The 24,497-nt window shown below is 47.2% G+C and overlaps 1 protein-coding gene across 1 annotated transcript in view; it reads right to left on the bottom strand.

The window, feature by feature from the left end:
- Window positions 1–24,497, bottom strand: part of Grik4 (glutamate ionotropic receptor kainate type subunit 4) — a 410,759-nt gene that overhangs the window by 59,570 nt on the left and 326,692 nt on the right. The window contains 2 exon segments of the mRNA XM_078047176.1: window positions 5,810–6,013; window positions 11,890–11,997. Coding sequence (XP_077903302.1) covers window positions 5,810–6,013; window positions 11,890–11,997 — 312 coding nt within the window.

The following is a 24,497-nucleotide window of genomic DNA, read 5'->3' as shown; positions in this document are numbered from 1 at the left end:
CACAATTTAACACTTATAAATTGTTGACTTTTGGAATTTCCCATTTAATATTTTCAGACCACACTTTACTTTGGGTAACTGAAACCACAGACAATGGAACTGCAAATTTGTCATTTCCTTGGTGAGCCCTTCCCTGGTCCTATACCATACCTTCTTCTTCTACTGAACCTATCCCTGCCACTCATGAGTCACATGATTCTGAACAGGTTTCTTAAGTGCTTTGTGACTCAGTTTCTTTCTCTGCAACCTTTGGTTGTTTTATTTGGTTGATACTTAAGGGCTTCGAAAAGTGCTTGGCTCATAGGACACAATTAATAAGTGTCAACCATTTTCATTATCATCATCATTATAACCATTATTAATATAGCATGTGTCACACTGTACAGTGATTCTTGGTTTACCTTTTTGCTTCTTTGAGTAGCTCCTGTACATTTTATGGGCAATTCCTCACATTTAAATAGTGCTTGTCAGCAAGTAGGCACTTTGATGGATGAATGAATGAATGAATCATCATAATTGAAGTCCAACTCTTCTTGATTTGAGTAAGTGCAGAAACCAAGCCTCCACAAGGAAGGTAAAGTGAAGTCCTCCCTGAGTGTGGCTGTCACATACGGAAAGAGTTGAACACTCAGTTTTGGCCCCTGAATGAGTTTCTTTACTTTAAAGAATGCTGAATAGAATTCTATGACCTATTTGCAGTTAAAATAGTCTCTGGCTTCAAGGTGAAAAGTGATCCCAAGGGACTAGTTGAAATTTTTTCCATTCAGCAAAATGTCTCTGGACAACCTTCCCAGTGGATTGAGGCCATGGACAGCCACCCCACCAGGTCCTAGCAAATTCCCTTTCCAGAAGGGGAAGTGGAATAAGGCATTTCAGCTTCATTTACACTTAATTCGTCAAAATGTCATTGGTAAGAGCTATTTGATGTCCAAGGCTTATGAGCCTTGAATGTAAGCCTTCCAAAGCCCTTTTCTCTTTAAACCAAAATGTGCCCTTCTGCCAACATGGAGTCAAATGCCAACGGGGTACTTTGTTCTGAATCGTGAAGCTAGATGGGGGCTCTATCTCCTGAATGTGCTTTCCTTTCTCCCAAACAGGACCCTGAGGACATGAAAAGCAGCTGACTGGGGCAAAATAAATACAAGCCTGAGACTTTTCAAATAGCCACCCTCTCCTCTCTCCTGCTCAGACTCAGTCCTGAGTACAAGAGGCTGACCACAGGCCAGTTTATGTGAACCCACTTGTTTTAGCTCCAACCACGCTCCCTTTAAATGGGACTTGCATGAAAACACAGGCTTTGAGGATTTCCATACATATGCAGGAAAGGTGCTTGAATGCTCCCTCCTCACAGCTAAGGCACCAAGGGTCCAAGCCCACTGTCTTAGGGAAGCAGGTGACAACAGAGTGAGTCTCCCACCAGCGATAACTCTGTGCCACTATCCTTTACTTCTACCACTCAGACACGCAGGCAGCTGCTATAGTCTTCAGGCTCTCCAAAGACCCAGATTCTGCAGTCAGCCCAAGCCCCTTGTTCAGGGGGTCCTCCTTGACAGCCAGCCTCCATGTTGGTTGTTGTAGTTTCAGCTGCATTTGCCCTTGCTCTTCATCCAGGCGGAAATAATGGGCAGCCATGCACACACATGCCCTACTGTGTGCTGCATGTGCTGCTTGAGTGAGGCCTGGAGAAGCCACCCCTGCCTGCAGGACAACCCCCAAAGCCCTGGCATAGAGGTGTTCATAGTCCTGGACCCCTAAGAAGAAATCTCAGGTTTGCCCCAATGTGATGCAAACAGTGATTTTCACTCTCAGCTGTTGGTAGATGATTTGTTTTATTCTCTGCATCAGAACATACAGAAGAAGAGGAACACCCAGAGACGTATGGTGTACCTAAAAGGGCCTAATAATCATCCCTTCTGGGCCAAACCAGCTTTTTCTTATCTGTGGGTTCACTCAGCCATGAGGATTCCAGCAGCCCTCCAGGACTATGGCTCAGTACTGAGTGCATTTTAGTGATCCACAAAGGGCAGCCCCCGGCCTCCTGGAGGCAGGCTCAGCCAGCTCTGAAACTCACTGCCTCCTTGGTGGGGGCTGTGCCATCTCAGTGCTCCATCAGCATGGCTGGCCTAGCCACTGGTCTGCTCTTGCTGACCCTCCATGTTGCCTTGTCTCACTCCTCACACCATGTGCCTCCAGCCTCCAGTCCTGAGGCTTCCTCAGGCTGCTGATGTGAGACTGTGCAGGTCTTCTCCTAACCCTGGCTTGCACCAGCTCCCCAGCTGAAGGCAAGGCTGTGTGCAGGTGGGGGTGGGGCTCATGACTTCCTGGATCAGCTCACGGATCTGCCTTGCACTTCAAGACTGTCATTGCTGCCTCTGGATCTAACTTCTTTGAAGACACCAGAAAGTCCTGGTGCATAGCCCAGGAGAGTAGGAGAGGTGATCTCCTATGATATGAACTTGGGCCAAAGAGAGGTGCATGTGTGTCCCTCCCTGCTATGGACTGGGTGAGGCCCCTGCAGACTGAATAGTCAGCTATGTTTGGTATAAAACTATGTACGACCACTTAGTTAACACGCTCCCTTACATATGTGCTGATGTGCTGACCTCTTGCCCGTCAATCTCCCCTTCCCCTCACTTCTGCTTCCTTGGAATTTCACTCCCTGTCTTAGACTTGGCCCCTGATTTTCAGGGACCTTGGCCTAAGACAACTTATCATTCCTATAAGCCAAATACTGTGTGTGTGTGTGTGTGTGTGTGCGCACGCACATGCGCACACACTTTCAGCCTTTGCAGGTAAATGCTGGGACAGGTGGCATGGGGGCGGGGGAGTATAGAATAGCTTGCCCAAGACACACAGGAAGTTAGCAGGTAATTGAAACATTCACTCAGGTCTAACATCAAGATGATACTCTCTCAGATCATGAGGACTGAAGTCAGACCAGGGTTTAAGTGCTGGCTCTGAATTTACATGCTGGGTGAACTATGCCAGATTTCTTAACCTCTTCTGTTTCTATTTCCTTATGTATATAAGGGACCGGTTTAGATGCAATGAGTTCTAAGGTTGCATCCAGTGTGAATATTCAGTAGCCCCGGAGATCACTTGAGGGACTCTCTGTTGCTACTCTCTGCTGGAATTTTCTAGTCTAGCTTGAGGAATGGGTCTTAGAGGATGGATAAAGCCTAGAACTACTGTGATTATAGAAGAGCATCCTGCAAAACACACCAAAGCCTCAAACCTGGGGAAGGTGGGGTCATAGCATGGCTCACTCCTGAGCAGGGCCAACCCCAGTGGCATCAGGCTTCTGCCCAAGTAGCTCCTACTAATTCTTCAGAAGGGATCATCTCTCAAGGTCAGCCTTGCCCCGCCTCTCTAGACTGAACCCCTACTTCTAGATGCTCCCACAGAACGCCTTGCAACATTGCTTCCCTTGCACTTTTATTACAGGATGAAATTATCTAAAAATGTGATCATTCATCAGCATCTGTCTTGCTTCCTAGTCCGAAAGGTCCACGAAGGCAATGCCCATGTTTATTTTGTTCCCATTGTGTTTCTAATGTCTACAACAGTGAAAGATCTTCAGTAAATAGTTGTTGAATTAATGGGTTAATTGGTTAATTAATATCATGTCACCAAATCTTGATGAGATCAAAGTACCTTGATGAGAACAAGCCAAGTCGTTTTGCTCTAAAGATGAGCCGGAGTGAATTTTAAGATCCCTGACTGATTGCCCAAGTTGCTCAGTATGTAGCTGCATGTCCTTGAGTCCCCAGCTCCTCTCCCTGTCCTGCCAGTCCACGTCACAGCTCATTAGGGGGCTAATAAGGAGATGGCTGTGCACTGACTCCACCATCCCTGAAGTCATCCCGCCAGGCACCAGGCAGCCCAACGAGGCTGAAGAAATGGCTCAAGGTGACCAAGTACATTGTGGGAGGGTAAGGAAAAGGCATTTCAGCCTCCTGTGGATTAACTGCTGGGCTGAGACTTTGCAGTGGAATCCCAACAAGAAGAATGTTCCAGGAGGGGGTCTGGGTCTACAGAGAAAAGCAGCAAATCTTTTTCTGCAGAAGCATGTGCATCGTCAGCAGGGTGGGTTGGAGTCTCAAAGACTGCAGGGATCCCTGCTGAAGCCTCTACCCCTCCTATGACCCCCACATGAGATTCCCTGCAGGGTACCTATCCTTCTGTGACCTTCTGTTGGTTCGTCAGCCTTCCATTTGCCAGCCTCTCTGAGGTTCCTGTCTGAACCAGCTCCCTCGGGACTCCAGTCCCTCTGGAAAGTTCATGATTCCAAATCCCCTGAACAAGGCTTGCTGTTATTGCCAGGCCAACTCCCAAGCATCCTCCCTGCTCAGCCCTGAGGCGCCCCTTTCACAGCTGCCATCCATGTTGAATGTCTCACATGACATTGTCAACGATGCTTCCTTAACAATCAAACTTCATATTAACACCCTTAAAGACTGGGATTTAAAAAATTTATTTTATATTCCAAGTTTGGTAGATGCAAAGGATTAAAGTTATATTGCAATCTTAGGTCACTTAACAATGAGGACATGTTGGGAGAAATGAGTTGTTAGGCAATTTCATCATGGCGCACACAGCACAGAGTACACCTACAAAAAGACAGCGACGATGTCACTAGGCAACATAATCTTACGGAACCACTATCATATCCACAGCCCATGGTTAACCGAAACATCCTCATGCAGAACATGATTGTAATTCAGTAAATAAAGGGATCTGGGTTTAAATCCCAGCTCTGGCAAATATTAACTGTGTGGTTCTGGACAAGCCGTTAAGCTCACTGAGCTTCTGATGGCTCCTTCCTAAGGCAGGGATAATAAATGTAAAGAGGACTGGAGACACTGTGGAGAGTGCCTTGCATGTCAGCACGCTCTGGGCTGCGGCAGCGGCTCCTTCTCCCCTCGAAAGCACAGAGAGGAAAAGGGACTGGTCCAAGGTGACACTAATAACCTGGGTCTGTGTTCTCTGCACTGGGTCCTCATCATCTGTCCTGATCATAAAAACTCAGTTGGTAGAAATGTGGACAGTGAATTAGCCATGATTTAATTAATTTTTACAGTTGTTAATAGTGTGTACAAAGAAAACAAGAGATTTCCCCATGGAAGAACTTTCTCTACCCTTGCTCTAACCTATCAGAAGATTGACATCCTGGGAAGCTCACTTGCATTTTAAACAAGTCTCCACATTCACCCTGAAAATCTATAGCATATCCAAATGCACCTTGATCCATGGTCTATATAAGGACATTTGTGATAATGGAAGATAATATGAGAAGTAACAAAATAACCGATACTGTGACCAGCAGCTCTGATGGTGGATCCCTTTTCCACCTTATTTAACCATGTCTGCCTTCACAGTATCTCTCAAGTATCAGAGTCAGCTGATGGGTGCGTGTGCGCCCTCTCCCAGGGCCTGCCCAAGCTCTGCCAGCTGGTGCCAATGAGCAACAAAGTCATCACAACAAACAGAAAGTACCAGAATTACCTCAAAATAGAACCCAGATTCCAAAGTTCAGGTTGGTATGTCAAAGCCTCCATGACTTATTACAGGGCTGGCCTGGGAGAGCCATGGGGCAGGATCACCGCGGTCTATTCATCACAGCTCAGCACAAGTGGCTGGCTCCAGGCCAGCTCAGTAAAGAGTGTGGAACAAACCCATCAATAAGTGAAAAAGGCACTCATGACTGACTAAGGAAATGGAGGGTTCAAGAGCACACGTACAGCACAACTTGACGGCCTCCCACCGCCCTCCCACCCTTGGCAAGCGCAGATCCCCGCCCTTTCCTTACCCTAGCGATCAGCTCCCCCACCATTCCGGTCCAGGTGCCATTAGCCTCGGGTACGCCATACACGCCGTCGCCCACCAGGCGGATCTTGTAGTTGAAGCGCAGGATCTCCGCCAGCTCCTTGAGCATGTCCACGCAGAAGCCCTCGTAGCGGTCATTGCCTTCCATCTCCTGGTGGTTCCCCTTCAGCATTAAATACGGGTTTTCCTGCAGCAAAACTGGGCAGCTGTCATTCTCATCTTAGCCTGGCATCCCAGCCACACATGATGGGACAGCAGGAGGCGGGAGGGCAAAGAAGGTTGGGGAAGAGGTAGGTAGAAGGAGGGAAGTGGCTTGGGTAATGGCTGACCCCGGGAATGGCTCCCCTATCCTGACCCACTCCCAAAGTGCTCTTTCAAGCTGCTTCTCTTACCAGGAACACACACTGGCTCCCACTGCACAGAAGGTCAAGTTGAAGTTCCACAGGGTAAAACGTCATTATCTGGCCCTACTCTCCTCCATCCCTTGTCTCTCTCTCTCTCTCTCTCTCTCTTACACACACACACATACACACACACACACACACACACACACACACACACACACACACTGCAGAGCAATAAGAGGTGCAGGATGCTTACTGCACAGCCTCCTAGGTAAGAGCAGGCACATGAACAACTGCAATCCCAGGCAGAGAGCACTGAGGATTGGGGTGGGCCTCTCTAATGAAATGTGCAGAGAAGGTTTCACAGAGGAGATGCCTCCAGAGAATGGAAGAACATTGGCAGATGGAATGAGAAGCATTATGGACAGAAGAGAGGCACCATCGGGACACAATTGCAGGTGAGAAGGAGTGTGGTCCACTCAGATGGATCCTCAGTTTAACTGCAGCATGTGTTAGGGAAGTGTATGTGGGAGGAAAAATTTGGATGACTTAGAGTCAGCATGGGCCTTGAGGCCAGGGACTGTACAACACATTAGGCCTGATGGGGAAGCATCTTGGGTTTTAAACACAAAGCTGGAAGTAAAGAACACCAAGCCATACATGAGGGGGCAACTAACCCTAGAGCAGGACATTGTGTCCTGAGCTGCTCATGGCTTGGGCTGGACGGGAGAGAGCTGGAAGGGTGTAAGAGACAGAGGGAAGACAGGATTGATGACTGGTTGGGTGCCATAGGTGGCTTGGAAGGGAAAGGGACTAGGAACATGTTGAGTTTGAGGCAGTAGCAGGCTATCCAGGAGGAAATGATTGATGGGGTATGTAACATACGGGATGAAGGTAAGACAGTGATAAGGACCCGAAGGCCTCTGAGCAGAAGTAAAGGCTGGAGCAGTAAAATGTGTGACACCATTGTGGGGGAGAACTGAGACAGGACAGAGAGGAGCAGGAATCTCATCCCTGGGAAGAACCTGATCTTTGAGTGTGGAAAAGCGAAGAGCAGCCATAGAACCAACTCAACAGCAACCAGAGGCTGGAAACCAGGGAACAGGGGAAAGTCTGAAGAAGGAGAATGCAGAGAAGAAATAGGACTGAGAGGGGTGGCTGGATTACAAGTCATGTGACTGCTGGGAGGCAGAAGCAAGCAGGCACTAGGACACTTCGAGGATCAGGAGTGAAGGAACAGGCACTTTTGAGAAAGTGGGAGATGGAGGGAGCTGGGCCTCCCCTCCAAGCTGCTGTGGTTCTCCTCTGCAAATAGCAGGGTGGGCAGGTCCCCAAGGGTGCACTCAAATCTGATTCCCCATTCTCCAATTGGAGGGTAGCTGGAGATTAGCAGTGTCTAGGTGATGGGGTGGTTTTAGGGTGGGAGAGAGCCGTGCAGGCAGGCAGACAGGAAATGCTGCAAAAGGAGAGCTTAGAGAAGGAAGGAAGAGGAGTGGTGGGAGGAGCAGGGTCCCAGGAACCAGGAGATGGAGACAGGGCCCGTGTGTGTGTGAGGGTAGGAAGAGGCCTGGGGCATGGTGCAGGGTGTGGGTGTGGACGTGAGGAGAGGTGAGCCTGTGCCTACCCCAGAGCTGTGCTGAAGGTGGGAGCAGGTGGGATGGATGGCTTGGTGTGTGGGAAGGTCTGGCAGAATGCTGGAGGGGGATATGATAAGGAGAGAGAAGCAGGAGAGCACGGGAGCCCTGGGGCCCAGCTGAGGAGAGGACGCTGAATGCAGACTGAGCAGGGAGCAGGGGTCACAAAGGCCATCAGGCTTGGGGACAGGTATTCTGGCCAGATGGCTGAACACTATGGTAGAGATGTTTCTAGAGGGTAAGAGGGGGAAGTGCTGAAATGCTGACGTGGAATTCCTGGGATGGGCTTCTCTTCCTGGGATGGGGGCAGCTGGAGGGCCAGACAGACCAGAGGTTATTGGGGAGGGCAGAGAGGGCAGTTTAGTTCTGGGCATGAGCTCAGAGTTGAAAGTGACATGATTTTGACCTATGACCAAGTCCACTGTCATGGCAGTGTGACGGGCCACCTCCCTACCTTCCACACTTGCCAACCCTGGCTCAAGGGCTTCTCATGCCGCAACTCCTCTCCCTCCCCATCTTCCACCTAACCTAACTTCTCCTTGTCCCTGTCCTGCCTCCTCCACCAACCCCTGTGCTAACACCAGGGCTCCCATGAGTCCCCCAAAGTCCTCCTGTCTGCATCCAACATTGAGGTTGTGAGGAGCCCAGATGCAGAGCAAGTCAGCCTGGACCTGACCCTTCCCCTTCTCTGGTCCCCTGTGTCAAGAGCTTGGTGATTATGAGACAAACAGAGAGAAAGAAGGGCCAAAATGGTCTGACAGACACAGCTTGGTGGAGGGCTTCCAACCTAGGACCAGGGTATCTTTAATTATCCTGAGAAGCATCATAGAGTCTCCTCCCCAAATACTCTCTACTCTCAAGTTAATTTAAATTTCACTGACATAAGCAAAATAAATATACAGAACTGGATTCTGGAGGGAGGAGATGTGTTGAATGATCAAAATATCAGAAAGGCCGGGGCTCCCTGAACTGTGGAAAATGTGGGGGGGTTACACACTGGTCTATCCAGAAAGGGGGTTGGGGAGACCCCAAGGCAACAATGCAGCGAAATGTTTGACACAGGGCCTGACACAGAGAATGTCTTCAGGGAACAGGAGCTGTAGCTAATTCTGTGTGTTTGCTGGTATTAACCAATAAATCATTCACACGTCCCAAGCGCACCCTGACAGGAGCGAGAGACAACATGGATATGTGCGGAGTTTTAAGGGATAAATCATTCAGGATTACCTTTTGCTAGGGAAAACCCACAAACGGTCACCTAGGGACTGAATTAGGATCATCATCATTCCTGGTAGGAGCTACTGATTCGGATCAGCAGCCTCAGTCACACATGCACCAAAAAAAAAAAAAAAAAAAAAAAAAAAGCCAGTGCTAATTTTGGCTTGAGTTTTCTTACCATGTCATTAAATGTCACATCACATGAAAGAGTCCCTCCAGCACCCCCACTCCTTGTGAACTTACATGTGGGCAGTGAGCATGCATGTGCACACAGGTACATACACACACACACACACACACACACACACACACACACACACACACACGCAGATCAGAGTGATTTTCTCAGCCTGGAAACTGGACCCTGGAGTCAGCACAGCCAGATCTCCAAGTGCAGTCAAATCCCCAAACTTGAGAGGCAGGAAGCATGTCCCAGAAAGTTCCCCCTTTCCCTCCAAACTCTCCTTGACTCTTAAAGAATTCCTTAAAATTCCTCCCTCAAATTCTGCAGGATGAAATTCTTGACTCCAGTTCTGATTATTGAGCTCTGATGTGGGCCAGGCAACCGGATCTTTAAGGAGCTCTCATTCTAGAAGGGGAGGTAGATATTCAAATGACATCCCTTAAGAGGATGTGCCACACAGAGGGAGGAGTGTACAAAAAACTAGAGAAGGAGAGGCGGAAGTCAGACAGGGGAAGAAAGACTCCATGGAACAGGCAACGTCTGAGCAGAACGGTGAGGGTATGCGGGCCTCTCCAGATGAGACAGGAATGCAGGGAAGGCATTCCAGTCTGAGGGAACAGCATGTGCAAAGGAAGGGAGAGGCAAGATACAGTGAGGAAATGGAGGGCAATCCCTCACCACTAGACCCCAAGGAGCGTGGAGAGGAAGCAAGTAAGGAGGGCTAGTTCTGAATACCAAGGGGGGCGGTGGGGGGCAAAGTAAGCAAATTATAGAACAATTCTGATTTTAGTTGGGGAAATACACAAGCAAGTGAGGATAGAGCCATTGAGGAGGCCAGGCATTTTCGATAAGGGATAAGGGACGGTCAACTTGTATTAGTTTGGTTTTTTGGTTTTTGTTTGTTTGTTTGTTTGTTTCATAACCAGGGATTGAACCCAGGGGTGCTTAACCACGGAGCCACATCCCCAGTCCTTTTTTTATTTTTTATTTTGAGACAGGGTCTTGCTAAATTGCATAGGGTTTTGCTAAGTTGCTAAGGCTGGCCTTTGAACTTGCAATCCTCCTGCCTCAGCCTCCTGAGCCACTGGGATGATAGGTATGTGCCACCGTGCCCAGCCTGTAATGGCTTTTTATTGTCTGTCTCACATTCCCCACCAAAATGGAAGTTCAATATAGACAGCGGGTTTTGTATTTCATTCATGGCTGTACTCTGAGTACCGGGAATAGTACCAAGCAAATCATAGTGCCCAACAAATATTCACAGGATGAATGAAACTATTCAGCCACCCGTCTCCTGCCAGATGAAATAAAAACTGGGGGCCCGACGTTCAAGTTCCTCAGCACTATGGACTCAACCCACATTTCTGGCTGGTGCCCCTGCCTTTCCCTACTGAAGCCCATTTTGGGGGGAAAGCTGGTATTTTTCTACATTTCCTAAACACCTAACAATGCTCTCCCTCATTCACTTTCCCCTTCCTAAGTGCTCCCTTTCAGTCTCCATCTGTAATTAAAGGTGCCTTCTCAGGCAGTGCTGCAGGTCGGCCCTCTCCCCCACACTCCACAGTTCTAGGTTGCATCTCTTTCCTAGCTTCAATGCTATTCCATTCACAGTAGGTCAATAATTCCAGCTAAGCATTTCCTGGACCCCAGAGTTTGTGAAGTCACCATGGGGGTCCCTGAGCTCTCTTTATTATCTTAAAAAGCCTAAAAGAAACAAACTTGTTGCAGACCTTGCACATTTAAGAGGGATGAGACAAGAGGAGCAGGCTTTCCCATACATCGTCCCTGCTTTGGGCTGCATTATCAGTGTGACTACACTGGTTATCTCCTGCTGATAAGATGCTGTGCCAAGCAGGGGAAATACACTTTTGATTAGTTAATAGGGGGAAGGGAGGGGGAACAGAGTAATTATTGCTTAATACATGCAGCTGGTTTAATTGAAAAATCTTTTAAAACATGAGGTCTTCTGGGGGGAAGACAAATAATACCTTCGCCGTGTATGCACTTGACTTATCCCATCTGCTAAATTACAACCTCTGAGAATGGAGACGGAGTCTTACCTATCTTTGGTTTCCATGACTGAGCACAGTGCCTGGTACATGGCAGGAGACTAGAGTCAGGGGTTGGACTTGGTAATTACTGAATAGAACTGAATCAAATAGAAAAGCAGATGGTCCCTTGCCCAATAGGTTAATTAAGAACCCTCTTTTTACCCTCTGGAAATGAAAAAAAGAGGCCTTATAAACCCACAGACGTTCAGGTGTCCATTTGGGGGATGTAGTATGGGAAGGCCTCATTTTGTATACTCTAGGTGCCAAGCAAGGTGGGCTTCTGGGAAAAAGCAGCAGCCACCCCAGTGGACTGGATCCAGCTTCCCCCAGGGTGTCCTCTCCACGTGGCCCTGCATGGCTGCCCCAGCCTTCAGGGTGCCCCTGAAAGAGGCACCCACAAACTGTGGAGTCTCTCCACCCTATCCCTCTTCCCCAGCTGCTTGGGAACTCATCAAATATCATTTCCACATGAAACAGCAACTTGAGTGTAATTACACTGTCATAAATTGGCCTCGGTGCTGTGATTAGCGCTCCCATCTTCTGTTCCCTGGGAAGCCTGGGAGCTCTCTGCACTGGCTCAGGAGAGGTACCCCGGGGAGCTGCAGCTGGGTGGATCGGGAGATCCCGCTTACCAGGATGGTGGTGACAACCAGGGTGGTGTTGAAGAGACTGTCCGAGCTGTTGGAGGCGTAGAGGCGGCTGTCCATGCTGAGGCCCTCCGCCACGTGCCACTGGCCAATCTGAGGAGACCAATGAGAGAGAACTGGGAAGACATGGAGGAAGGAGAGGCCTGGCAGGCTGGGGCCCCAGGCTTGGAGGAGCCAAGGGGACAGTCCCAGGTGTCTTCTTGGGCTGTGTATAAGCCATGGGGGGTGGTGTGTGGAGCATGGTGCAGGGGGCTGCATCAGGACAGGGTTGAGGGAAGGGGGCACTGACAGGCTAAGCCAAGAAAGGACTGTGAAGGCTTGGGAGAGCCTGAGAGGGTAAAGGGAAAAACAAATTAGGAATGAAACACAGTTCAGGAAATTCTGTGTCCAGAAGGGAATGGCAAAATATTTTCAGGCAAGAATAACCACAGGTACTCTTGTGCTTTGGCCTGAATTCAATAATTGTGTTTATCAAAATAAGAATTAGAATGACATACTGGAGGAAACAGGCAGATACAAGGCCTTTAATAAATGTGTGCTGAATGGTTAAATATATAAATGAGTAAATAAACTGGAAGAGGCCAGACCCTGTTTGATCTATTTGTTCACTGTCAAAATTTAGACACCTATGTTCTCTAGAGCCTCGGCATCTACAAATGGGCACGGTAACATTTCTCTACCTTCTTAAAGATCATTTATGTGCCATCTTGACATTGCATTGTTCTCACAGACCCAGAAGCACAGATCTCCCTGGGTAACCCCAGGAGAGTTTCTGAACCTCACTAACCTTGTTTCCTCATCTGTAAAATGGGAATGATAGAAACTTCTTTGGGTCGTTGTGAGAATGAATTTAATCTGGCATTTGAATGTACCATCTGAATCTGAAATATCCCCCCAAAAGCTCATGTGCTAAAGGTTTGGTCCCCAGTACAGCAGTGTTCAGAGGCCGCACCCCGGTAGGTGATTGGATCATGAGGGCTCTGGCCTCATCAATGCATTAATTCCTGGTGTATTCATAACTTAATGGAATATTAGGAGATAGGTCCTAGTTGGAAGAAGTGGGCCCTAATTGGAAGGCATGTGTCCTTGAAGGGTACATCTGTCTCCCACCTCTTTCTCTCACTCTCTCTCCCTGCCCTTCCTGGTTACCATCAGGTACGAAGCTCTGCTCCGCCATGAGCTCCCCACAGGCCCGGAAACAATGGAGCCCAGTGACCATGAACAGAAACCTCTGAAATCATGAACCAAGATAAGGTTTTCCTTCTTTAAGTTGATTTTCCCAAGTATTTTGTCGAAGCAACAGAAACGTAGTAATTTTTTTTCTTCTACTTCCCTATTGCTTTCTTCCTTGTATTAGCCTTAGTTTTATTTTATTGTGTTAAAAACAATTATCATGAGCTCTAACTTCTTAATAAATTTTTAGGTGCACTATATATTATTGTTGACTTTCCCATTGTCTTAAAGACCCCTAGGGGAAAAAAAAAATCCGTAATTTACTTAGTTCCCCATTTTAGAATGTTACCTAAGCCTAAACTCAATAGCAGTAGATTGTTAGATTGTTTTTCTCAGAAGAACCCTTTCAATAATATATCTAAGTAGACATTGTATAAATGTATATGCTATGTGTAAATAATACAGAAGTCCATGATATGTCAAATGTATAAATAATATGTAAATATATAATATACAGAGATAAAATCCCAGTATAGTTCTACAAGCTGGAGCTGCTGACAAATGTCTGCTGCTGAGATTGGAGGTGGGCAGCCAAGAGAGACAGCTGACAGCTGGCCACCAACCCATGGAGACGCACACGGCTGCCTCCACCAGGCATCTCCGAGCACCGGCGGCAGCTTCCCTGGGAAACTCTCTTTGAGTTCCATGGGTGTCGGTGGCAGGGCTCTGGGGTCTCTTCTGGAAGCGCCAACAACAATAGAGACTTGGCTCTGCCTTGGCCTCCACCCCGGACCCGTGGAGCAGGCGGACTCAGGGAAACACTGAGCAGAACCAGTTTCCTGACTTCACAGTGTGGAGGGCAGGGTCCACTGGGGACTGTGGACCATCCACTGGGAGCCTTTCCAGTTCCAGGAAAGAAACTGAGGGTCTTCCAAGATGCCCTTTCAGGCGGCAAAGGGGAGATCACCAAAAATGCCCCTCTGTGCCTCGGATGGGACACCACCTGGCAAAGGGGTGGGGGTAGTTTTTTCCACCTCTCTAAGGCAGGATGGTTCTCTATATGCTCATGTTTTGTTTTAGTTTGCAAGCAGTGTCTCATGCATATCCAGATAGCAAGCCCCGTTTTACAAATAAAGAGCCCCAAATCAGAGAATCCACCCAACTAGTGTGAAGTGACACTGCCCTGTGCTCTTCAAACCACATGATTTTTCCAAAGAAGTCAGCACAGCCGTCTTGTCTGAGTCTTTCGGTGTTCTGCACGTTTTCAGTTCCCTGTGGTCTCCCCCACAGTCTTCGTGGCTTAGGACAAAAGAGGACAGACTTATTTATGCACAGACCCCAGCATCGTGCTCTAGAACTGATTTTGGAAGCAGGGGAAAGTCCTCATCTCCTGTTGGCAGGTTGCTCTTGTTAGCCAGGCATGGGCAGGAGGCAGGGAAGCCCTCCTCTGGCCTCTGGAGCTCCTATGGTCTCTCAAACAGACCAGACAGTCCACGCTACTGCCTGAGCCTCTCCTTCCTCTTCCTCTCTACACAAGAAAGGTAAAGGGAGGCTGAGGAATGCACTGGATTTCCAAATGAAGGGAAAAGGGTAACAGTTTCTAGACAACTGTTGGGTTAGAAAGTTCTATCACCTCTTTGGATTCTCCCTTTGGAATGCTTATGGTGTTTACATGTTATTTATGAAGAAATTGAGACTCAGAGAGGTTTAGTGGCTTGCCTAAGGTCACCCTCTGTGTAGGCATAGCATAGGCTTGAATTCTGATCTGATTCCTAAGAATGGGTTCTTCCCTGTTTCTGCTGTTGCCTCTTAGGTTGGGAACACTAATATGTCCTTCATTTGAGCAGACCCGGCTGACCAGGAGGTGGCTTTGAGGGGTGTCAACCATCCAATTCAAACTCCAGGCACACAGCTTTCTTCTTGGTCTTGGCACTCCACAAAGCCAGGTAGAATTATTCTCCTCTCTGAGGCTCAGTTTCCCTGCCTTCAAAATGTATACAACCGGACCTTGATGTTGTGTTAAGCTTGGAAGGATTATATTTGGACAGAAGAAACAAAAAAGATTTGGGCTGGATGTCAGCATTTGGATGTGTGGGACAGGACTGAACTTTCTAGAGTCCCATTTGTCACCCTAAACCTACACTTCACACCAATTGAGGCAGAACTCAGCTCCCACCCCTACCTCTCTTCCCACCTCCACTGTTCCCAAGGGAGGCAATTCTAACTCAGCCCTGCGTTAGGGGCCCAGCCCCAGCCTCTGTGGTCTTACTCAGTGAGCTAGTTTCCTGTAAAAGCCAAGCATAGAGATGATTTATCCAGAGCCAAGTCCAACAGCCTGAGCAATGCACCCTCCCACCCCTCACCTCTGGGAACCTGGCAAAGAGACTAATTAGCCCCCAAGATCCAGTCAGGAAATGAATCTCCCACCCACTCTTCTATTAGCCCCTAAGAAATTAATAAACTCATCAGATCCAACAAAATGGTTTGGCAGCTATTACCCAGTGCAATCTAATTGCAAAAAGACAGTGGGAAGGAAGGGGAGAGGCAGAGCCAGGCGCCCTGGGATACAGGCTAATTGCCCCACCCACTGGGCACCTTCGATGCCACACACGTGCCAGGGGTGGGCAGGAGATACAGCTCTCACATCACAGACAATCTGTGCCTCTGTCTGCAGCCAAATCCCTTCACTCCACCCCACTGACACCTGCCCCCAAACCCTCCTGTGGGAACAGCTGTTTTGTGAGCCTTGTCTCCATGCCCAAGTGTGGGCTTGAGTTCACTTCGGATGACATCTCTGCTGGGCTCTCTCTGTATTTTCTCTCTCCTACTCACTCTGCTTTTCCACCAGTTTAGAGGCCCTAGAAGTGATAGTGAGGGAGGAGAATACGCATTGCACAGGGCTACTACCAACCTTAATGGCATCTTAATGCAGAGAGAAAAAAAAAAACAGTTCTCTAGGCTGAGGTGGCCCTGCCAGTGCCCAGCTGGGCATGTGGAGCTCAGGTTGCATTTCAGTCTTACCCACCCTTGAGCACTGTACAACTCACCACCCAGGTGAGGACCCAGAGTTGGAGGACCTGGGTCTAGCTTGGCTTCCCAGTTTATAAGCCACATGATCTCACCTGAGTTACTGAATCCCTCTGAACTTTGTCCTCCCCCCTCTATATAGTGGGGATTAAAATAGTAATTACTGCCTTAAGAAGTTCTTAAGAAGATTAAAGGAGATAGCATATGTGCAAAGTACTAGGTCAGTACTCATTAACGTGCCACTGCCTGAGACAGAAGATGCAGTCTCTTCTGCACCCTCCAAAGGGCTTGCACTGGGGACTCGGCTTATTAGATTAGGTCAGTGTCTCCAAGTTTGATGTCCAGACCAGCTGTATCAGCATTCAAGGTGCAGATTCTTCAGCCCATCTTGAATGAACTAAATCAGACACTGCCTGGGGAGGGTCCAGCAATCTGTGTTGTAGCAAGGGTCCAGGTGGCTCGGATGCTAGCTGGATCAGAGCAGAGGACAAACTCAGAGAAGAAACAGGATGATGGGGAAAGACTAGACTGTAGAGATTAGTAATGACTTGAGTACCCACCCAGGGTGGGCTAGGGAATGCTTAAAAACTGACTCTCCTGAAAAAGAGGCCTTGGTTAAAAGCATTTACCAATTTCTATGGTGCAAACACTCCCCTGGTTGCTGACATGATGTTAGAGAACACAAAGCTGGGAAGATTTGTACAGTGGGCTCTTGCAGCTGGGGCAAGCTGGCTCCAGTGTATGCTGGGGCCTGAAATGCACAAAAAGCCTCTGGGCTGGGCATTAGAAGTTTATGGATACCAATCTCAGTGCTGCCCCACCAGGAAAGTCAAGTGCAGGTAAGTTAATATCTTACCCAAGTCACAGAGCTAGCAAGTAAAAAAAACATAGCACTCAAAAGAGGCCAAGGTGCTGCTTCACTGGAATCACATTATTTAAAACAAATGTGTAGCCCTTCTAACTATGATGCTAATACTATTAGGAGAAACATCTTATAATAGAAGTGCTTAGTCAAATATGAAAATTTAGGTAAATATAACTGGTAAGAGATGTGCTTGAACGTGCATAGAAAGCACCATTTGCCCAACATTACCAAGGGACACAGATCTATATAAATCAATAATAATCTTGCTCCTTTAAGCACTAAATTTTGGAGATCTTAATTACGTATTCAAAAGCATTCTTTTCAAAAATCCTTTCCAAAGGAATACGTTCCTCTGTCCTCTTAAATAGAGTGGGCATCTTTACCTTAATATGCATTGTTATCATCGGGAAGCCAGTTATTACACTGTGTGGTGATATAGTATTGCTCCAGGGTGACAGTAATGTGCAGGGCACCTTGCCCACATTTCTGTGCCTTTATAAGTTAATCTGTCTGCTTTTCATAGTGTTGGTTTCTTTTCTCTCTCTCTCTCTCTCTCTCTCTCTCTCTCTCTCTCTCTCTCTCTCTCAGCTGTTGCTTCTTGCTTCTAGTAGGACAGCTATTTTTGATCTATTGTTCTTCCAAGAGCTATGTTTAAGTCCCATGGGTGGAGTAGCCAAGAGACCAAGCCTGAAAGAATCTGCCGGAAGGGAAGCTTGGATAGGGGGACAATAGGCCAGGGAGTAGGCTCCCTGACTTTGACAGGAGCTCTCCAGGTCTTTGAAAGGTGACATCTGTACAACTGAATGAGTGCCTGATAGCTGGATTTAGTCTGCCCTCTGGTCACAGGAAAGTAAGAGCAAGCTGGTCTCCAGGGGAAGTACTTGAGGGCCCCTGACCCTTGGCATCCCCTGCTGCTTCCCTATGAGATGGCAGTGTGACATCTGGAGTCAGGAGGCCTGCACTGATATCTGACAGTGGGATCACAGAGTTGGGTGAGTTCATTTCCCCCAGCCTCACCCTTCCCCAACCTCATCCAAGTTCCCCTCAACTTGCCTCAGGCTAGAATTGCTGTGTCCCCTCCATTGGGTTTCTCACATGGCAGCATCCAGCCAGCACTGCGACATCTCCCCTCTACCTCCATCACACCAGCCTCTTACAGGCTCTGCAGGTCTTTTCCATTTAGGTTTAAGGGTGGAGACCCAAATCCTCACTGCAGCCTACAAGGCCCGCTCTCTGGCGGCTCTCCACCTTCACCTCATGTTGTTGGTTCCAGTCACACCTGCCGTCTTCTCATGTTCAGTGCAGCAAGCTCCATCCTGCCAGGTGTGCATGCCACTCCCTGTCTGGAACTCTTCCTGCCACGACCCCCCCGCCCCCAGCCCTCTTCCAGCTCATTTAAGGGATGGCGCACCACAGACTACAGGCCGAACCTGCCCCACTGCCTGTTGTGTTGGAACACAGCCACGCCCCCTCGTCTATGTCCTGTCTGGCTGTTTTCATCCACCACAGCCGAACTGCAACAGAGCTTGTGAGGCCAGTAAAGACCAAGTGCCTACTGCCGGGACTTTCATAGATAGTGTTTGCCCGCCCTGGTCTGGTTTTCTCTGGTTGCTCCTTCGGGCTTCAGCTCAAAGGTCACTTCCTCCAGGAAGCCTTTCCTTATCTCCCATAGTCAAGCTGCTTAGAACCATATTCTTTTCCTTCAGACTACTTGTTAATGTGCTAGCACTTACTCTCTGTCTTTCTTGCTGTGTGATAAGCTTCAGGAAAGCACGCGTGGTGGCTGGTTCAGCCTGCCCTTTCATCCCCAGAGCCCGGCAGAGTGCCTCGCTTATTATTATAGATGTACAATAAAATCTAGTTGCACAGATACACCAGGAATTTGCAGATCTTGTTTAATCCTCAGCACATCTCTAAGAGAGAGATCTTTTCATACTGATTTTGCAGATTTAAAAAAATCTCCCTGTCCTAGTGAGGTTAGGAATTAATGTCACACGCTGCTCAACTCCAGTATGGGGATTCAAATCCATGCCTTCTCTGTCCCCAGAGCATGTATGTGCGCTCCTTACCAGCGCACTATTTTGTTACAGAGTCAAGACAATGACGGGAACAGGCTCAGTGCAGTGCCAGGCTTATTGGCAGAGCTGACCTCCTGTCACAATGAGCCCCCAGGCCCTCTCCTGCAGGCTGGTCCTGGAGATCCAGGGACTCACTTGATGGATGTCCCTGGGACTCTCAGGACCTGCCACTGATGGGGAGCACTAGGGAACCTGCTGGCTCATGGCCCTCTCCCTCCTGCCTAAAAACACTCAGGGTTGTCATTTTACCACTTTGTTCTCTTTCAAGTAGGTAAAAAGATTCATTTCTAAAGCCCCAAGGGATTTCCTCACATCCCCGCTGCATCCGTGGATGTGCATACAACGCCATAACATTTGATATTTTGTGTACATTTACACGATTGTTCTTTGCACTTAGTGCTGCCAGGACCCAGTCTCTTCTAGGGAGGCTGACATAACTCCAAGGCAGGCTAAGTCCTGCTCCAGAGTCAGATTCTGCAAATACTTACTGATCTTCTTTGCTTGCTGGGCGCTGGGCCCTGTGGTTTGCTTACATAAATTTTCCTGATTCTACATAACAACCCTGTTATTATTCCCACCTGAGAGATGCAGGTATAATATAGGTACTTCAGACCACAATTACAGCACTTAGTGAGGGGCTTTCATACAAGTTTTGATGAATGAATGAATGAAACTGAGACTCAGAGATGTCAAGCAACTTGCTGAGGATCACACAGTTAATAGGGGTTTAAACTGGGATTTGAACTCAGATACTACTTACTACTGTGCCATCAGTTTGAGTTGGGGCAGATGAAGAATATCTTGAGCTTAAGACCTGCACCTTCCCATGCACATCCCTGATCATCATGAACTTGTTTGTTGAAGGATGCAGTTCTGAATGGAGCCAGAGGAAAGGACCCACATGAATGATCCTGGCCAGGGTCCAGGGTAGTTGTTTAGGAGCTTGGAACCAGGGGATGCATAGGGCACCCCTTTTCTCCTATAGTATGTTTAAGCTGTATGATCTTGGATAAGTTACTTAACCCCTATCTGAAACCTTACATATCTAAAATGGGGATAAATGAAATTTACATATATTCTACAGTTTGGTCTGGAATATTCTCCCAAAGGCTCAGGTGTCAAGGACTTGTTCTTCAGCTTGGCACAACTGGGAGGAGACACAAACTTTAAGAGGTAGGGCCTAGTGGGAGGCCTGAAGGTCATTGAGAATACGCCCTTGAAGAGGACAGAGGGACCCCCACCCCTCTTGACTCTTCTTCTGCTTTCCAGCCCTGGCCATAGTAAGGTCAATAGCTTTGCTCTACCACACATTCTTCTCCACGATGTGCCACCCAGCCCAAAGCAATAGGGCCAACCAACCATGGACTGGAACCCCAAAACCATGAGCCAAAATAAACCTTTTTTCTTTATAAGAAGATTATCTAGGGAGTTTGTTAAACCCATGGAAAGCCAATTAATACAACACAGTAGAGTGTTGTTTATGAGCAACCAAGATAATATATACAACGGCTTCTAATGAGCCATAATAAGCCCAGGGAATGTAAGACAGCAGCACTCCTGGCATCTGGTGGGAATGCAAATGATCAGAATTCAGGACATCTGGGTTTGGGTTCTACCATGTCTGCCGTTTACCATGTAGCCCTCGGAAGTCAATTTTGCTACTTATAAGATAAGGATAATCTCCTTTTCCTTCTCCCCTTATTTGGATTCTCTGAGGCAATCACAGATATGACAAAACTTTAAACCCCTAGCCAAATGCAAGTTCTTTCTATCCCAGTTTCTTTTTCCCTAGGGCCAACTAGAGTTGGATGAACCATAACCAATGACTTGTATTTTGTTTTTGGTTTCAGTCTCAGGCTCAGGGTTCTAAGTTATAGTTCTCATTAGAAAGGATGCCAATGATAACATATTAGTCTTCTTGAGTGCACAGAAATGGTTTTGAAATCTGGGCAGAAAAGTGACGTCTAGGGGTGAAACACGGTGGCCATAGATCCCAGGAGTGAATGGAGATTGAATTGGTGTTCCAGTCTCCACAGCAGTGGTCTGTACTGATTCAGGACCTGCTTAAAAAGTTGTATAATATCAGCCTCCATGGTGAACACCTGGCATGAAGGAGCAAATGTTTACTGAGTTTAAATCTACCATCTCTAATCACAGGAGTTTAGTTCACATGGGAGACTAGGGCATGAGCTAGCACCTGAGTGCTAAAGGGTGCTCTGAGGAGCAAGGGGAGTTGCTAAAAGTGGAGTGAGAGGAGCCATCATATATGTGCTTGAGTGCAGAATGCTGTGCAAATTCACCATCATAGGACAGCAATGGCAAATGCCAAAGGTAAGAGATCAAACGCAAGTCCAGGGACATCTGGGAAGATTCCATATCAAATAGATTCTACCCTGGCTTTATTAAGCATTTGACCCAATTTCTCTAAGGCACTGCTCTGTTAAACTGTGGGCTGCAACCCATTCATGGATTATGACATCAATTTAGTTGGTCAAGACTGCATTTAAAAAAAAATTTTTTAACATTTATTTTTTAGGTGTAGATGGACACAACACAATGCCTTGAAATCTTGGCAGAAAAGTGACGTCTAGGGTCTAGGGGTGAAACACGGTGGCCATATTTTTATGTGGTGCTGAGGACGGAACCTGGGTTGTGCCAGTGCTTGGCTAGAGCTCTACTGCTGAGCCACAATCCCAGCCCCAGACCTGCATTTAAAAAATGAAATCTATATGGAGTACAGAGTCAAATACGTGTAGCAGAAGTAACTACTGTTTCATAAGTTTGGTTGCAGTTGCACAGAGGTGGGTATTTGTGCACCTCCTGAACGGCAAGTCATGCTCAGAGCGTGAAAGGCCTAGCAGAGGGATTTGCACAGGCCACCTATTCACCCTGCACCACCAGCCCCTCCCACAGTACCTGGAACATAACTGATGCTCACTAAGTATATTTTCAGCATCAATGAACTCCTAGTCTTGGTCATCTGTTGTAACTACAGGAGAACTGTAAGAAAATTATACAAGCTAATATTTTTGAATATTTACTGGATTCCAAACACGGAACTAGATGCTTTATATCTGTTATCTCATTTAATCTTCCCAACCAACCCGCATTTCTAGGAAGGGATTGCCCTCATTTCCATATTACTGATCAGAAAACTGAGACCCAGGAAGGTTGAAACCTGGACAGATTTCCTATGCTACACTTCTCCCAAGATCTGAATTTTCCTGGGCTGTGGATATATGGTTAATCATTTAGTAAACATTGGAATCATTCTTTGTCCATTGGTGTCTGCCATAAGCATTTTCTGCCTTAGATTCCACATTCCTTTGAGTTTCCTTGCCTTTGATTTTGACTTCCATGTTTAGAAGAGAATATAAATAAAGGGAAAGAGGGGGCCTCTGGAAAAGTAAAGCATCAGGAGCTTTGTCCTCCTGACATGGCTTTGTGGTCAACTCCTATGCATGTGGGAGGCCCTTGTCCTGATTCCTCACATTCCCCTCCCCAGGGCTTCAGCCTGAATCTCAACTGCTTGCAAGGCCCCCCCTTGAATCAGTCAGGTCCCCACCGCAGGGACTCATGTTGTTCCCTGGGTCACTCGTTGGTAGCACTCATCCCACTTGCAGTCATACAACTATTTATGTAATTATTTCTCCCAGCCCATTCCCCCCAACTAGATAATTCATCCCATGAGTGACAAGACTCCATCTTATCCTCCATCATACCCCCAATATCTAGCATAAAATCAGCACTTACTAAACATTTTGTGACTATGTGAATAAATACCCTTTTATGTCCCCAGCTCTCAGGGCAGTGCCTGGCCCATAATGACACTCAATAAGCATCCATTGGATTGAATTATAAAATTCCCTTGGGCAAGTCGCTTCTTTTTAGTCTTTAGTTTTTGTACCTGTAAGAGAAGGGTAGAGGCTAGCTTTCCTTTCAGCTCAAAGAGAAATTCCTGGAAGTGTTGAGTGATGTCCTTTTCAAAGTGCTTTGGGGCAGAGCCTGGAAAGACAGGCCTAGAAGAGATGACACCAAGAGGCCACACTAGACACAAAGCTGAAGCAGGTGGTCATCTACATGAAGGACACAAGGAAGACCCTTCTCCAATCTGCCACAAACCAGCCCTCTCTGAGCCCCATGAAGTGAAGGCAGATAGCAGAAGGCTGGAACAGATGTGTGGACCCAAGAAACAGAGCCAAGGACAAGAGCAAGAGGCTTCAGAAAGAAAGATGTCTGCCCAACAGATGGAATAACTTTCTAGAAATAAAAGCTTTCCAAGATGGAATATGGTAGTGAGTCCCCTGACACCAAAGACATTTAATCACAGACTCTCCTTCAAGAAGATGCATTTGCAAGAAACCAAGGAGCTAATCAGATAACTGGTCTAGAGGACCTTTGTTATTCTATTTGGCCCCAGATATGTAGGAGCTAGGTTTGACTTCTACATGAGGGGAACCAGGAAGAAGGCAGGGCACCAAGAGACAGATGAGGCACTTGAACACTGTTAAGAAAACAGGAGGCGGGAGCAGGGAATGCAGAGAGAGAAGGCCACACAGGAAAACTTTAGCCATTCCTAAGTTTGCTTCCACCTGTTTCCTCTCCTGGCTGAATCTCATTACACTTGGTTCTTGTTATTCATAGTAGTTCTGATCTATAAACCTGCTACCTACACTGAATTAGGGAACACTGAACCTCTGCTCCCAGGGGAAATGAAGTGCTAGGTTCCTATGAGCCTCATCACATTTTAATCAGCCGATATACAATATATATCATAGGTGGTATATTATATATAATTTCAATATATACCCCTGTTGATTTATATGTGTTTCTGTTTCCAGATATCTCACTTAATAATGATGGTTCATTAACAATGAACAACAGCATAATAATTCACCCCCAAAGCTTACTGAACATGGATTTTTCTCTATAAGGCACATTCCAGTCTTTGTGTCTTCAGGAACACCAGACAGCACTGGAACACGGATTGGGAGTTAAACAGAAAACTTACTAGTAAGGGAAAATAGCACAAAAATACCAAAGCTATGGCACTGTGGAAAAGATACTTGTTTAGGAGAGCTGAAACAAGAAGAAGGCAGGGCCTCTTCTTGTTCAGTGTCAGCCAGAGACGTGTACATCAGGTGACTCAAATGTTTTGCCACTTTATGAATGTCAGCAGAAAAAAAAAAGCTATAAATACTGTTTGGGGGTTTACACAAAGATTTGATCAAGTAGTCAAATTTGCAAATATGGAACCCATAAATAATGAGAATCAGTTGTATTCATCTGCACTTGAGTGTCTGGCTTTTGCCAAGATGTGCTCAGACTGCCATCCTAATTCCCTACCTCTGGGAAGTGATGCAGAATTTGGTCACCATTCTTACTGCCAAAGACAATAAGCCCACCCTGACTGTTCTCTAGTGACAGATAACTATTACTTAGGGCAGGAG

Source organism: Ictidomys tridecemlineatus, chromosome 4 (genome assembly GCF_052094955.1).
Source record: "Ictidomys tridecemlineatus isolate mIctTri1 chromosome 4, mIctTri1.hap1, whole genome shotgun sequence".
Lineage (NCBI taxonomy): Eukaryota > Metazoa > Chordata > Mammalia > Rodentia > Sciuridae > Ictidomys > Ictidomys tridecemlineatus.
Note: the sequence above shows the minus strand (reverse complement) of the source record. Positions and strands in the feature narration are given on the sequence as shown.